The sequence below is a fragment of the Athene noctua genome, chromosome 6 (assembly GCF_965140245.1).
Source record: "Athene noctua chromosome 6, bAthNoc1.hap1.1, whole genome shotgun sequence".
NCBI classification, from domain to species: Eukaryota; Metazoa; Chordata; class Aves; order Strigiformes; family Strigidae; genus Athene; species Athene noctua.
Window position 1 is genome coordinate 17742175 of NC_134042.1, and position 15009 is coordinate 17757183.

Consider the following 15009-nt stretch of genomic DNA (forward strand, 5'->3'; position numbering starts at 1 on the left):
AAAAAATGCGTAATCCTAGCAGCTTCTACTTGCAGGTGACCACAGAGCATTGTTTTATTTTGGCCTAAGATTTAAATTGTATTCATTTTGATACAGTGTATGTCTGTCTTTAACAGCAGCATCTAATAAGCTGTTATTGAAGGTAGTATATAAACAAACTTCAAGTGCAATTTCATACAGATGGACAGAAAAGCAGTACAGTTAATGGATCTGTTCATCTAGAACACTAACAAATAAAAAGTTTGCATAGCTATGTCTACAGAGATTTTAAGGCACTTAATGTTTCAAGGTCGACGAAGTGTTTGAAAATGTTTTCTTTTTAACGGCTTAAAGCTTTTTAAGCTGTAACAATACATTCACTAACAAATACTGGGGGGAAAAACAGGACAGCAGTTAGTTAACTTTTTTTTTTTTTTGAGGCATGGCCTCTGATGTTCAAGTTCTTAAATGTCAAATGTTGTGCAGTTAAGACACCTTTTAGCCCTTTCAACTGTACTGCCAAACACTTGGTTAATGATGTAGTTAAGTTGTTAAAATTTCAGACCATGCTTGAACTGGAAGGCTTAAGTTAATCTGGCATAGTTTTATCTTTTCTAATTAAAATTCTGACAAAAGACCTGTTTCATCTGTGGTAGGTACAAAAAGCCTATGAAATAGTGTCAAATTTCAGGTATGTCTTGAAGTTTAAAGACATATAAAGCAAATACAAGCTGTGAAATTACACCATGAAAAGAAAAGGGAGTTTTTTTGTATACTGGATCTTAACAGTTCATGAATAAATCATTTCTTTTGTGGTATTAGCCAAGTTGATCCTCATACTGTTTCCGGAAGCAGTCCCCTGCTGGGAAGAAATCCCAACATCTTTCTTGGTACATCTTCCACACAAATGACTCCTGAAAATAACAAAGAGTATTTATTTTAACAGACACCTTGTAGTTAGTCCTCTAGATAAACCTTTAACAATAGCTGGGTACTGTGCCTATTACCATGGAGTAGAACTGTGAAGACATTAAAGATCGTAAGTCAAGAATGGTTGTAAAAGTATTGTTCTGCACTTTTCTTGATTCAGTACTACTGAAATTTAAACCCTATTAGAAAAAACTGTCTGAGTAAATATAAATCAGTCTAGTTATATTGGAGCAAACCTGTACACAGTCTGTATATGTTAAATGTGTTTTACTTTGCTTGGAAAACATACTTTTGTAGTGTTTGCATAACAGCTTCTTATTTGATATAAGATACAGTCAAATCCTATTTATTTTCTTATTTATTTACACTTAGGGCCTAACGACACTAAACATCCATCCATTTAGGTAGAGTACCTTAACTACTACAACTGGTATATTTCAGGGTTTCAATTCAGAGATAAGATGACAGTAAGATTACTACTAACTGACTTCTGGCAGTTCATGCTGGGGAGGACAGCACACTGCTGCAGCCCTTTCTCTCCCAGAAGACTCTCAGGGAGGGTGGCATCATCTCCACTCCTTGGTAGTACACCAGTTCCACCTGGTGGTACACAGCCACAAGGCTGGAGAAGATTAAAACTTTGAAAGGTGAGGAAAAAAAAAATAAATTATTTGTACTCACCTGGCCAGTATGCTCAGTTTCATCCTTGTTAATGAGATACATTAAAAAGAACCTAAAACAAGCACATGAAGCAGATATTAATGCAGAAAACATAACATCTCTGCCTACCCTTTCCTGGACTGGGCCGTGTGAAGGAGATTATGCCAGCCAGCAAAGTAATGATACTGGTAGGTGTCTAAAGTACTTTGCTAAAGGAGAAAATTCTATCCCCCAGCACGCCTCCTGCGGAAGTGCTAACAGATGTAAAATCTGTAGAAGTGGAAAAATACGGTTTAGCATTTTCTTCATTGCAGTGCTAGGAGCAATACCTGAATTAGGCATATGACAACTCCTATACGCATATGCTCCAGCATCTCACCTTGGAACGAGTTACTATGACTACTGTGCAAGAAGTTTCAAGTGTGGCAAACACCCAGCTGCACCAAGATTTTTAAACACTCATGCTGTACAGCTCAAAAGCTGCGCTTATCTAGCTCAGATTCCTGGGATCACTGAAATGTAGCGAGCTTGAGCTAATTAGGAAGGTGGCAGAGTCCTAACAATGGTCTGTTTGCATGTAACAACTCTTGCTTAGCCACTTTTGATGCAGTGCATTTGGAATTAAACTTGGTATGTGCTTTCATTGTAAAGAAAGGAATGTGCAGCGATTGTAACATTTGTCTAATTAAAGGGCCACCTGCTTACAAAGACTGTTCACTATATATTCTCATATTAAGGAAATGACCATTTTTAATTTACTGTGAATCACAAGTTCCCATATACCAATTAAGCAATTCAATACAGTAAGCTCGGAGGTTGTAGACTGGTAAAACTACGGATGTTAATGGAAATTTGCCTCACCAAAGTAATGTGCACTGCTTTTGCAGTGTCAGTCACTATGAGAGGAATAATGCAGCTGCCACTCCACTCCTTTAATAAGTTCAGATGCAGTATTCCGAAGCCAGGCTTCCGTAAGATACCACCAGTTCAGCTCCTTTGTTCTACTGGCTCCTACAGCGCTCATATACTTATCACTGTTGTATGAGTAACTAATGCCTCCAAATGAACTTTTTCAATATCCTCTTTGATCTGTTCTGTATTTACTAGTGAGAATAGAAGATCACTGTCTTCGCATTCTGGGCAACAGTTACATACAACTGCTGATTGCTTTGAGGATTTGGAAAGCTGCACTGTCACTAAAGAACTATAAGATCAGACTTGTGCATTATTTTTCATAGCTTATCTTTCTGGAATCTTCCAGAGATGCGCTTTTTGTTTTGTTTGTTTTGATGTTTTGCTTTGGGTTTTCTTTTTGTCAAACTGAGGCTAATTTTTAATGGTTTTATCAAGGTTACCAAGCCCCTGGAAGTCACAAAACTTCCAAATTATTTTTCCCTATCATTCCACATACGTGGGATTCATTCTAGAGGAATAAGGAGTTGGTGTGCTTTTGGGGCGCATTCTGCTAAGGCAGTTCATGTGTGAGGTGAGCACTTCAAAAATAATCAGCAGCATGGAGTAGAAGAGGGAAGACCAGAAAGGAATGGAGCTATTCCTCAGTCCTACGGAATTCTGTTTTAGGATTGTCAGCAGTGTGTGTGTCTAAATTACTCTGGAGCTGAAAGGTCTCTTTATCATAATTCCAGTAGTAAAATATACTTACAAATAGTTTGCCAAGTTGTGTTCTTGCAAAGTATGTGTTTCAAAGCCATGTGGAGTTGTGTCAAAATAGTCATTGCCGATTCCACAAATAAAACATTTGGTCTGGAAATACAAGTTGTGGTTACGAATGAATTTCTACTGTAACAACCTAGATGAGTAAGAGTAATGAAAAATGTAGTGTGTTACTCATACCTCCATATCTTCTCTCACTTGTTCTTGCTGGTCTCTTAGTTCACCAAAAGCATCAATAATCAAACCTATTTCAAATGGAAAAGTAACAGTACTTAGCAGCGTTCGTATTTCCAGTAATGTCTGTCAGACATCCTCCACTGTCTTTAGAGTTTAGCATAGTTAGCGTCTAGGTTGAACAATTCAAGTTACAGTCTATCAATTTCCAGACATCTAACATTTGTTTACACTGCACTCCTCCCAGTAATTTCTCTTAGATGGAACTGTATAACCTTGAGAGTATAAAAGCTTTTCTGTACATTTATTTTGGTCAGTTTAAGCTTCCATAATCTCATCTCTTTTGTTCCCATGAATTTCATTTTCATTCTCCTTCTCATGGAACTCTTATATCCCAGCTTTTGTTCAACAAAGATGACTTTGCTCCCCCTGGCCAGTTTGTGATGCTGCTTTGCATTTAAAGCATTATTCCTCCACTTCCCACATGCTAAGAATAGAGCTGGATCATCATGGGGACTCTGACATTCCTAACTTTTTCTCAGTATAGATGTATTACAGTTTGTCTTTGCAGTTTTTTTTCCTAGCAGCCTTAGTTCAGTGTATACAATAAATGTTGAATACAGTTAGCCACTGGAGAGAGGTCTCCTTCTCTGTAAACCACAACTACAAACCAATTAAAACTGCAAATCATCCTCTAAAGGAAGGAGGAAATGGGTACGTGGCCACGGTGACTTTCTCAGTGTCATTTCCCCTTTCCACTGTGAAAGTCTCCATTCCCCTGCCTGCTGTGGCTGTTCAAAATTAAAGGCATGAAGAGTGTCTACAGCAAGGCTCTCCAGGCTTAAATGGTTATTAGTGGAAGAACAGAACAGGTCCTCCAGAAGCTGTGTTGTTGCTGAGTAGTTGTCAAAGTGTTCATAAGCACTGTAACCTGGATAAGTTACGTATCTTGTGCTTTGTCGGTGTGTGGTACTTGGGATAAGGCGTTATTTGTGAATTAAGTATAAAACTATTACTTTCAGAATTAATTATTTTATCAGCTCAGAAATAAGTCTTTACAACAATACTGCTAAATTTACCTCAAACACGAATATGATTTAAATACATTGCAGAACTTAAGTAAACTAAATTCTAACAGTGTCTACTAAGGTAAGTGGCAGTACCTTGAATAATAGCCAGTAGGATAACAATGACAAAGAAGAAAAATGTGATGTCAAAGACAATTCGATACATTTCATAAGGGTCTCCAGCAGGATCCTCAATTTCGTCTCCGATGCCACCACCAGCTCTCACCCCCACATACATGTGGAACAGGTAACACTAAAAAAAGAGGGAGGAAAATTACTGATATATTTACCAGAAATGATTCTGCTCTGCTAATTCTTTTCACAAATTATACTAACAAAAGAACGCATAATTCGTCATGTATCACATGCTGCACCAAAAATCTGTTACTGTCTTAACTACATCTTCAAGTACACTTACTAAGAGGAGGAGTCAGCATCAGCTGTTACTCCCTAGGTCTTACCTACAGACTGAAACCATTTGGGGGACATATTTCTTGTATTTGTTACTGTATTCAACTATATTCTACCTCTTATATTAATTCCTAAGGTTCTAGCTTGCTCTGAGTAAGCGGAGGACTTCTTTTAAAATCTTGTAATGGAGTTTAGAAATGTTGGCAAATATTGCCATAAAATAAATAGTAACATATTCACAACAGGTAGATCTATCTGTGTTTAGGTGGTTTCTGGATAATATCATTTTGCAATACTAGATGTCTGGTTTAGCGTATTGTAAATTTTTTACGATATGGGAAACATAGCCTGTGTTCAGGTCGGTGCGGAAGAAATGATTTTTCAAAAATGTTGCTGTGTGTCATATTTTTGAACATATAAGTCTTCATGGAAAAATCTTTTAAGGAATCTTCTGCTGAAGCAATATACTACTGATGTTCCTGTATGAACTGGCTACCAAATCTTGTAAACCACCTTCAGCCACACAATGTGGGTTAAACCAAGGGAAGTCTCTTAGCCCAGTCCCTGTTCTGAAGTCACAGGCAGCAATGTTGGTGTTAAATAATCAGCACAAAACCTGACAAATCTGGTCTTTCATAAGCAAACACTAAACAGAACAATACATCCATTTTTATAATGCAACTTTACTGTTGATGTAAGATGCTGGTACTAGTTTAATCATACTTAAAAATGTAACTTGGAATTGATTTACCTAACTTGGTAGAGTGGTTTAATATGTAATATAGTTTCATTATTCCAATTACTCCTACATCTATTTTATGACCAGACCACTGTATCCAGCTTGCAGAGGGACCAGTTAAATAATACTGCTTGGGCAGTTTCATAATTTCTATCATTTGACATCTGACTTGCACTGAGTGTTTGAAAGAAAGGTCAAGAATAAGGAAGATGATTCTGTTCTGAGGTATTTTATTCTATCTTTGGCATATAACACAGGACATAGAATGACTATTCCATGGAAGAAATGAGCTGGCCACAAACTCAAGACTGTTACATTTTTAGTACCTGAATTTGCACTGTTTTCTGTATACAGTAAGAAAATCAAATCCTCTTCCTACCATCGTGTGTGTAGAGCATCTTTTAATATGACGTAAATGACATCATGTGGCAACAAGTGGAAACCAGAAGGGAAATTAGTAACATTAGATGATCACTCATAATAAGTTTTAATTTCCTCCTTCTTTACTCACCTTTGACTTCTTACTTCATGACTACTAATTGTAAGCAGTTTGGAGCAGGCTTTTATAAGTAGTGCTAATAACGTCACATACTTCATATATCCTAAATAAGTATAGGAATAGCTTGCACACTTCCAAACATTGGGAACAAATTGGGTTTATTTGTGCTGCAACAACACAGCTTGTTTTGGCAGGGCTGACCAGTTTGTCATAAAATTTCATTATTGTCATACTTTAAGGGTTTGCCATCTTCACGTGTAAATGCATTGCAGCAAATCATATACTACAGTATTTAGGGGGAAAATCCAGAGTAGCTTCCCATACTGGTGAGTGTCATCTATCTACCATTGAGTTTAGGCCACTGGAGAATGCAGAGGGAAATTGAAGACCATTTAGATTTTCAAAACAACAAGAAGAGACCCATGGATTTAACAACAAAAACATCCCTCCTAACTTATAATTTTCTCTTTAAGTATTCATTTTAAAATTCAGGATGAAATTTGAAGCATGCTAGTGATGTTTTAGTTACCGTCATCATGTCATCACACTTCATGTCTGGTTCATCTTCATCTTCACTTTTGTTGTAGAATTTGCGGAAGAAGTTGAACGCCACAACAGTGTAAAGATACACTACTACAGCGAGGAGTCCTACAGTAAGCACAAGCTGTGTATGGAGACATGACATGAAAGGAGGTTTCAATTTCATTCTGTCAGAAGAGATATGCTAGCTCAGTGTATTGCCTTAAGTATTCAAAAATGTATCCTATTGTACCTTTCCCAATAAGGAAACTAAAGATGGCAGTTATGATAGCTTTGAGGTCTCCCTGTTGCTTAGATCAGTGTAGAGGTGTTCTTTACCCTGCTCTCATATGAGAATCAAAGGGAAAAACAGTACCAAGAAACTGAAGTTGTTTCCATCTTTCTGAGCTATATGCATACAAACTATATATCACTGAAGCAATGTTTCCACTATTTAATTAAATTCTAGTAACTTGAAAAACTGGATATACAGTGAAAATTAAATGATAAAAAATAAACCCCTTTAGTTAATATGATGAATAATTTCAACTGGGACTTATTATGTCTTATTTTCTATTTTCTGTTCCAAAGCTGGTTAGCAAAGCCATTGGATAAAGTGGATAGAAAGAAAATTTTCAAGAGAACCAAAGAGCAATTAATTTCCAGGTTTTGCTTTTAAGCAAATAAAATGCTTAGGTGAAAAAGTTTAGCACTTAATGACACTAGATTATATTGTTTGTTGGAGTTGGCATTAGAAAGTGCAGCTCTGGAGAGAAGTTACTGAAGGCCTCATATTTTTAAAAGTGCAACAATTGGTGTTGCTCCTAAATGTAAGAGTATTGAACGAGCTGATTGTCAGCTTATCGCTTTCTGCAGATCTGTAAGTAGGCTCCCAAAGTGAACATTTCAATTGAAAATCTGCAGGTGTCTTTCAGTGTTCATATCTACTAGCAAGAAAAGCAACAGGATTAGAAAAACTAATCTTTACTTGTTAAGAATGTATACTCAAAGCTGTGGTTGAAATAGTTTTGTCAATTATGCTCAGTTTTGAGTATTACACGTAGAAAAATCTCATAAAGAAAATGTATCAGTCATTACATTAAAAGTAATATAACTTGGGTCATCTTGGAGGAAAATGAAGGGGGTAAAAACAGGTTTCATTTGTTCTCATATGTACTATTTCAGAAACTTCCTTTGCTGATAAGGGAAGAAACTTCCATTGGTTAATTGAAAGATGAAAGAAGGGATTAAGCAAACACAAAGGATATAACAGAGTTAAGATAAGGGGATAGTCTTATGCCTCTTCCAGAATGTTATACAGTTCAAAACATTGTGACAAGTCTAACAGGGCATAAGAGTGGGCTTAGAATAATATTACTGCATTTGAGAAGGAATGGAATGTGTATGTTTGAAATTAAATTTTGGGGAAGTTCTGTTAGATTTCTTAAATGTAAGTTAAAAAGCTTGTTTTAGTTGGTATGCTAGCTATGAACACAGAGCCTTTAGAGATCAGAGAATGATTCCCTGCATAAGTTTCAACAAAAAGTTTTGGAAGTAGATTTTATTAATCTGATTTTTGCATGAAAAAGTTACACATAAATATATCCCACAATGCAGAATGCCCATACCTGTAAGCACACTCTTACGAGCTAAGTATTGAAATCTCAGCTCCCAGGTCATTATTACTGCTGTAGCTAAGGAGAGATTGTGAATTCTTATTAGTTATCACCAATCAGTTCATCACTGAACACAGAGAGGGAGCTGGTTAGGTTGTAATTCATATTCTTGTATTCTTCTAAAATGATGCGTTTTTCTATTGTGTACAAAAATGTAGCTATCAGCATTCTCTGGGTATAGATTATTACAATTTCACAGGATTTAACACGTATTAAATGTGCTGCAGAAAACACAATGGGATCTATTCTTCAATCTAGTTAAGATCAAAATGGATTGCTTTCCAGTATTTCCTAGGTACCATAATATTTTTTTCCGATACTGTTACAGAATGCATTCATTTTCAAACCTTTGCACATAGCACTAACCTGTTTGCCATTGTGCGTGACTGAAGACAAGATGGTTCGCAGTGTCTTGAAACCCATAGCAATATCCAGCAGATGAGCAGCAAAGAAGAAGTTGTTGTAGTGCCCAAGGATAGACATGGTTGTATACCAAGCCAAGTATAAAAACGACTGCAGAGAAAGTGAAAAGTGGCAGAATGTTAGCAGGTGCTAATCTGCATTTCTTTTAGTCACTCAAGTTACACAATAAAGTAATACTATCATGATCTGATTTGAATCACAGTCTGAATGTAATACCTTTTATTTCACACCTTCAAAAAGACTGTCTTATGCTGTCTCTTATCATCTCCACTGTTCACTTAAGGAGTGTTTATTGCTTAGTTTTGCTAATGAGAGCTCTATCTTTACCTATTTAAATGCAGTCTTCAGCATATATGTTATTAACATCAAAATCGCCTTGTGAGAGAGGACTCGTGAGTTACAAATCAGGGCCTGGGAGAAACAGGGCCTGAGAAGAACAGCCTGAGGAAGTGATAAGGGATGTGGGGGAGAAGAGGCCCTCCAAGCCAAGGAATGTCTCAAACACTCGCAAGTAACAAAATGATAGTCACTGGGTGTGGAGTTTGGAGCTGATAAGGCTGCCTGGACAGCACAGGAGCAGCTGGAGCCCTGTGAAGGCAGGACGGTTCTGCTCTGGGGCACCTTGTAAAGTTTCAAGACACCATCTGTCTGGTGAATGACCTTTGCTTCATTATCCGTGAAATGCATATTAAAGTTGACACCCCCGAATATGCTAATAAAGATTAAGAAGATTGTGCTAATTACATCATCCCATGAAGCACCTTACCCCTCCCCATACATGGGATATGTACATATGTGTATGACCTAGGGGATGGACCCAAGGAAAATGTGCATAAATTGAGGGTGGGCAGGGAGTAAAAAGAAAAGATGGATGCATCCCCAACAAACTCTTGATGGAACCAATGCAGGAACCTGGACCAGTGGTCTCTATTTCTCCCTCTCCCTCCTTTTTTTTTTTTTTTTTTTTCCTTAATATAATTTAAGTAACACAAGGCATACTATATCACTTGCTGTAATTCACTATGTACTTAGTCAACTATCGTGTAGCCAATTAGTACATTGTGGGAAATTAATAAATGTCTGGACTTTGAGACTGTTGTCTCACTGTTGTCCACTCTGTTGGGGATTTACGAATCTAAGTCAATTCTCTCCCTCGTTTGAGCCGGACATGACAGTCCTACCTTAAAACTGTTTTATTTGGGGAGTTTGTTACACAGTACTTTAAACTTTAATACTGATTCTGGAGGAGACAAAATACACTCTATTACTCTTGAGACACTTTATTCTGTTTAAGTCTCAGACCACGTCAACCAGGACAGCCAGAAAACCTAAGGCACATAATGCAGCTTAACAAGCAGTGAACCTGAAGCCACTTTGACGTGAAAGCTTTTATTGAAGAACAGTGTCTCAGTATGCTTTTAGTGCACAATGAATTTATACATCATCACTTGATTCACCTTGGCCTTCTTGTTTGTCTGGGAATGCTCAAGAGAATGCAAAAAGAGGGTTCACAAAGAAAGGAATTTTAGTATCACTGTAGTCCTTTCAAAGGAGAAGGTATGAAAGAAAAGAATTAACCAACCATGTCAAACAGATGATTCGAGGATAAAAAAGGATCATTCTCTGTAGACTGTGCTTGGTTTTAAAAAAGACACCTTTGGTTGCTAGATTGTTTTCTACAAAATTAAATTAATGCACCATTAACTTCCAGAATGCTGACATTGTATTAGTGATGTATTAGTGATGGGGAGGTGCATATTGCCCTTTAAAATCAAAATGAAAATTCTAAGATAAATTAAAGCAATTTGCTACAACATAAGACAGGAAAAACTATTTTAAAACAGCTCTGTAATGCAATATCATTTGTGTAAATTTGTTTAAAATAAAAGCAGATGGTACGAAACATGCAATCATGTTTAGAGTAAATCAAAGCACATTATTCTAGCCTAACATACTCACATTATCAGTGAAAACAACTCCGAGCTTCCAGATGTGGTACTTCGTATCAATGGAGCTTAACCTAGGAAATACAAAAGTTTTGAAATGCATCAATGCCAAAACTAAGTATTGAATTCTCTAAGTATAAATAACAAACTAGGTTTGGCACTTCACCTTTGCTTGCTGAAGGTGGTGATGTACATTACCTATTTTTTGAGTAATGTAGATACTTCATTTTTCAGAGTATTCATTAACTCTGAGCATCTGTACACAGTTTCTAAACCATTGAAACTGGTGGGACAATTTAAGTGGGAGAGATGCTGCTATATTCCAGACTTACAAAAACTAAAATGTGTGTTAGAAGTAGCGAAATGTGGAACCCGACTTGCTTTCATTCAGAAGATGTGTGTTCTGTCTAGTGTTAAACGTTGCCAAAATTACCAAAAGAAAAGTTAATGCCTTCTGAAAGATTCTAAATATTTTATTAGCCATTAGATGACACACGCACAGAAATCCTTCTTCTTGTGTGCCTTAAGTATCAAGGAAGCTGAACTCTTGTAGGAACCTAAATCAATTGGGACTTGGATACTTTCAAACTCCCATCTTCACTGGTAGATAAAGTCAGGAAAACATCTCTGAATTTTTTTTTAGATAGCTGGCATCTAAATATTTGTTATCAATACTTTTTCTGTCCTTTGGTTTATAAACTAACTCTGTTCTAACACCTGAAGAAATTTTCAGTGCTGCAGTGATTATCGTTTAAAATAAAAGATTGCCCAACTCTATCAGTCAGCATCAACTTGTGTGATTTTTTTTCTTACTTTTATAACACAAGTGTAAGTATGTTTTAGAACAAATAAAAAACTTTTTTATTTTACTTCCACACCAAGAAGATTTCTCCATTTGAATTTTTCATGTCGAGGAAAACATCACTACTGTTTCAATATAAAATCAGTTTTTATTTTTCACGATGAAGTTATGCCAACACATAATTTGTCTGTGAAGTTCAGAAGTCATACCATGATACAAGAGATGCCTCTTCTGGTTCGCTCTCTTCCACCGGACTAAAATCAAGGGCACTTTTGTCCAAACCCAAAAGTTCTGCTATGCGCTCCGCTCCATATAAGTCTCCGTACTTGTTAATAACCTAAAAATAGAAGAACATGAGCTTTTGCTCAGAGAAAGACCTCGGTGACATTCACCCTACTTTAAGCCAGTAGTTGTCAGAAATTAAAAAAAAAAAAAAAGTCTTTCACAATTAACTCTACTAGAACAGTCAGAACTCCCAGGAAGCCAGGCAGTAGGAGCATAAAGAAGAAAAATGGAAGCATTAAAGGCTATTATCTGAAAGCTTATCTATAATTTGCTGTCATTTAAGCTGGCATGTTTTTCTTTTTTTAGGGGGATGAGTGGGCTTTGTATCCTAAAGATGACAATGACTGTAAATTAGACCTGTGTGGCTGATTGACAGCAGAAAGTTATTTCAAATGCCTGAGTCTAGGAAGGAAACCACAGCCTTCTGTCTTCCTCCCTCCTCCCACCTACGCTGCAGCTGTCTGTTCACTGAGACATTTACCACAACAATGACTTCCATGAAACAAATTTCAGTTTTCAATTATTTGTATATTTATGTGTACAGAAGTGTATTACACAGAGATATCTGAATTAACTGAATAATTGATTATTGCCATGACTAACATAATAGAAATATAAAAAGCCTACCTTCCGTTTTACAAATTTGTCCCAGTAATTGTTAGGAAAGGACCTACATAGATAAGGCAAAGATATTTCAAGTTATTTAACTTGTTAGAGAAAAGAAAAAAACAGCCAAAAAAAATCACTGCAGATTCTGGTACAACTGCATTCACTCACACACTGCACTTTGAATTATGAGAACAATTTCTTTTCATGTGGACAGCAGCTATTACTAATCATCATTCGCTGCAACATCATCTTCCCCACACACTGTTCCACATCCATAAATATGATTGGTTACAAAAGAAGAGCAGGCTAAATATTATCAACTAATGAGCCTCACAACTCAATAATAGCAGGGTAGTCACTATAATATCATTCATCTCCTAAATACTTTATTGCTCCTAGCCATACAAGCAATATGGACAGTGATTTTCAGAGGAGAATAAAGTCTTGTAACAGAAATAATTTTTAAGTTCACTGGATTACATTTCAAATAGATACTGAACACTTGGGAACCAGTGGACTGTTTGTCAACATAAAATTAAAATTAAAAAAATATTTTAAAAACCCTAGAAAACAGCGAAGATCATTTGGCAGAAACAGGAGTTAGTGGTAATCTTGTTCTCAGGTGCATTATATTGTTACTGGATCTGATGTCCCAAAGCAAGACAAGATAAAAAACATAGTTCTAAAGCTGCAAGACAGTTCAGCTAAAGAGTATTTTGCATCGTCTGCCTGTGAGCAGCCATGCCCACACCGGTAATTAAAAGAAAAGCTATTGTGTACACCAAAGAGAAGGAAATAAAGCAGTAAATCTTAAGTATTGAGGAGATGTCAGGGTATCTTTTATTGAAAATTCCCTGCTATTTTTGAGAGTAATGAGCAGCCAGATTTATCCAGGAGAGATCTTTACAACAGACACTAGGAAATACATCAGCTTTGACCTGCAAGAAAAGTGTTCTCTCTTATCAGTGTTGTTTCCCTGATCTTCAGTTTGGTCATAAAAAATACTGTTCTTGAATGGTTTTACAAATAACAGTGCCCAAGAATTCCTCATTCTGATGGTCTTACTCTAGATTATGTCCATTTTGAAGAATGCCAATTAGTAGGAAACACTGCAAAATTTAAGGGTTTTCTCTCCCCATTTCCTGGTTTCAACATTGAGTTGAGCCAATATGCAAGAAGGTAAAACGAAAAATAAGTCCTTAAACTAAAGGACAGCGTTGGTAATAAAAAGCAAGTGTTAACATCAAGAGAATGAGATTCCAGAACACTGGTCTGCTGGGATGTGAGGCAAACTTCCCAACAGCTACTAAGTACTTGATTTTTTATTTTTCTGAACTGAAGTTCTGAATGAAATTAATGCAGATAAAGTCAGATGGTTCCAGTGACTCAGACTGTATATTCTGGTTCAATGGTCTATATTATTTCTTTCCTTGATTTCTCAGAATTTTAAGCAAACTGTGTCTCTAATGCAGCCGGCTTGTGACTATCTCTTTTACCACAAACATTTAATGGTGCTACATTTATCGGTGTACCTCTATTCCCTTTTTAATTACTTTATTTTCACTTATAGAAAGCACATTTCAGTATATACAAAGTACTGGTTACCCTCCAGCAGTGGTTATCCTGATGGTACAATACACCTGCACTAAACCTCAAGAGTCAGTTCACATCAGAGGGAAAGATTAGTCTTCTTAAATTAGCCTTACTCTTTTATTCAACTTCAATAGATAGTGCAGCATTCTGAGAACAGGCTGTACAGCGTGTTGTTTGGGATAAGCTGACAACATATCTCATTAATTCATGCTTGTTTTTGCCAAGGATAAACTTACTGGATGTCTAGATAGCTTCACTAGTGAAAGAAACAGGTTGAAAATTAAGCAAGCTCTCCAGTTTCCCAGTTACCTTTTATTGTAACTTCAGTAACACATGTTAGTCTGTGTTTCTAACTGAATTAAGGAAAATTCTTAAAATTCAGGTGTAGGAAAACAAAGCATTCAAGAACTGATATTTTAGACATTCTAATTTTAATGAAAGTACTAAGGCCACTATTTATAATGTACAAAAATTGAGTATGACTGAGAAGATAGATATTTTGGCTATTTGGCAGCATATTGTCACTCTGATGCACTTAATTGATTATTTTTGCTGGTTTGTTCTTATCAAATACTTACGCCTGCACACACTAGCCACAACTACTTTGTGACTTGCAAATAACTTTGCTCCTTTTCAGCTTTCTGTTACTGTCCTTCAATTATGATACTATTAGGGAAAGACAGGAACCTAAGCCTAGGTATACTAGTACCAAGAGATGATTCTAGTCGTTTTGAAAGAGTAAATTCTGAAAAATAGCCTGTAGACAAGGCATTGTTCCAAGAGAAGAGAGTTGACTTGCTATATTTCTCTGTGTCACTCCTACAGACTGCTGCAGCTTGATGATATTTTTCTTTTTCTTGCCTACATTTGTATCATTCACTCACAGAACAGCAGGTGAGTCTCCTAGAATCAGTGTATGACTACTACAGTATTTGCTAATGCACACAACCCAACAGTAATGCCTGTCAGACCTACTCAAATTCTGGGATTGCTATTCTAGATTTACTTCTCCTGTCATATACA

General features: G+C 36.5%; 1 protein-coding gene across 1 annotated transcript in view; it reads right to left on the bottom strand.

Annotated features, from left to right (window-relative positions):
* Nucleotides 1-39: 39 nt before the first annotated feature.
* Nucleotides 40-15009, bottom strand: part of RYR3 (ryanodine receptor 3) — a 241883-nt gene continuing 226913 nt past the window's right edge. Inside the window, exons 95-104 of the mRNA XM_074909779.1 lie at nucleotides 12412-12454; nucleotides 11709-11836; nucleotides 10711-10771; nucleotides 8695-8841; nucleotides 6663-6797; nucleotides 4581-4737; nucleotides 3424-3488; nucleotides 3233-3333; nucleotides 1591-1642; nucleotides 40-893 (exon numbers count right to left, since the gene is read on the bottom strand). Coding sequence (XP_074765880.1) covers nucleotides 798-893; nucleotides 1591-1642; nucleotides 3233-3333; nucleotides 3424-3488; nucleotides 4581-4737; nucleotides 6663-6797; nucleotides 8695-8841; nucleotides 10711-10771; nucleotides 11709-11836; nucleotides 12412-12454 — 985 coding nt within the window. The 3' untranslated portion in view covers nucleotides 40-797. The remainder of the gene's footprint in view (nucleotides 894-1590; nucleotides 1643-3232; nucleotides 3334-3423; nucleotides 3489-4580; nucleotides 4738-6662; nucleotides 6798-8694; nucleotides 8842-10710; nucleotides 10772-11708; nucleotides 11837-12411; nucleotides 12455-15009) is intronic.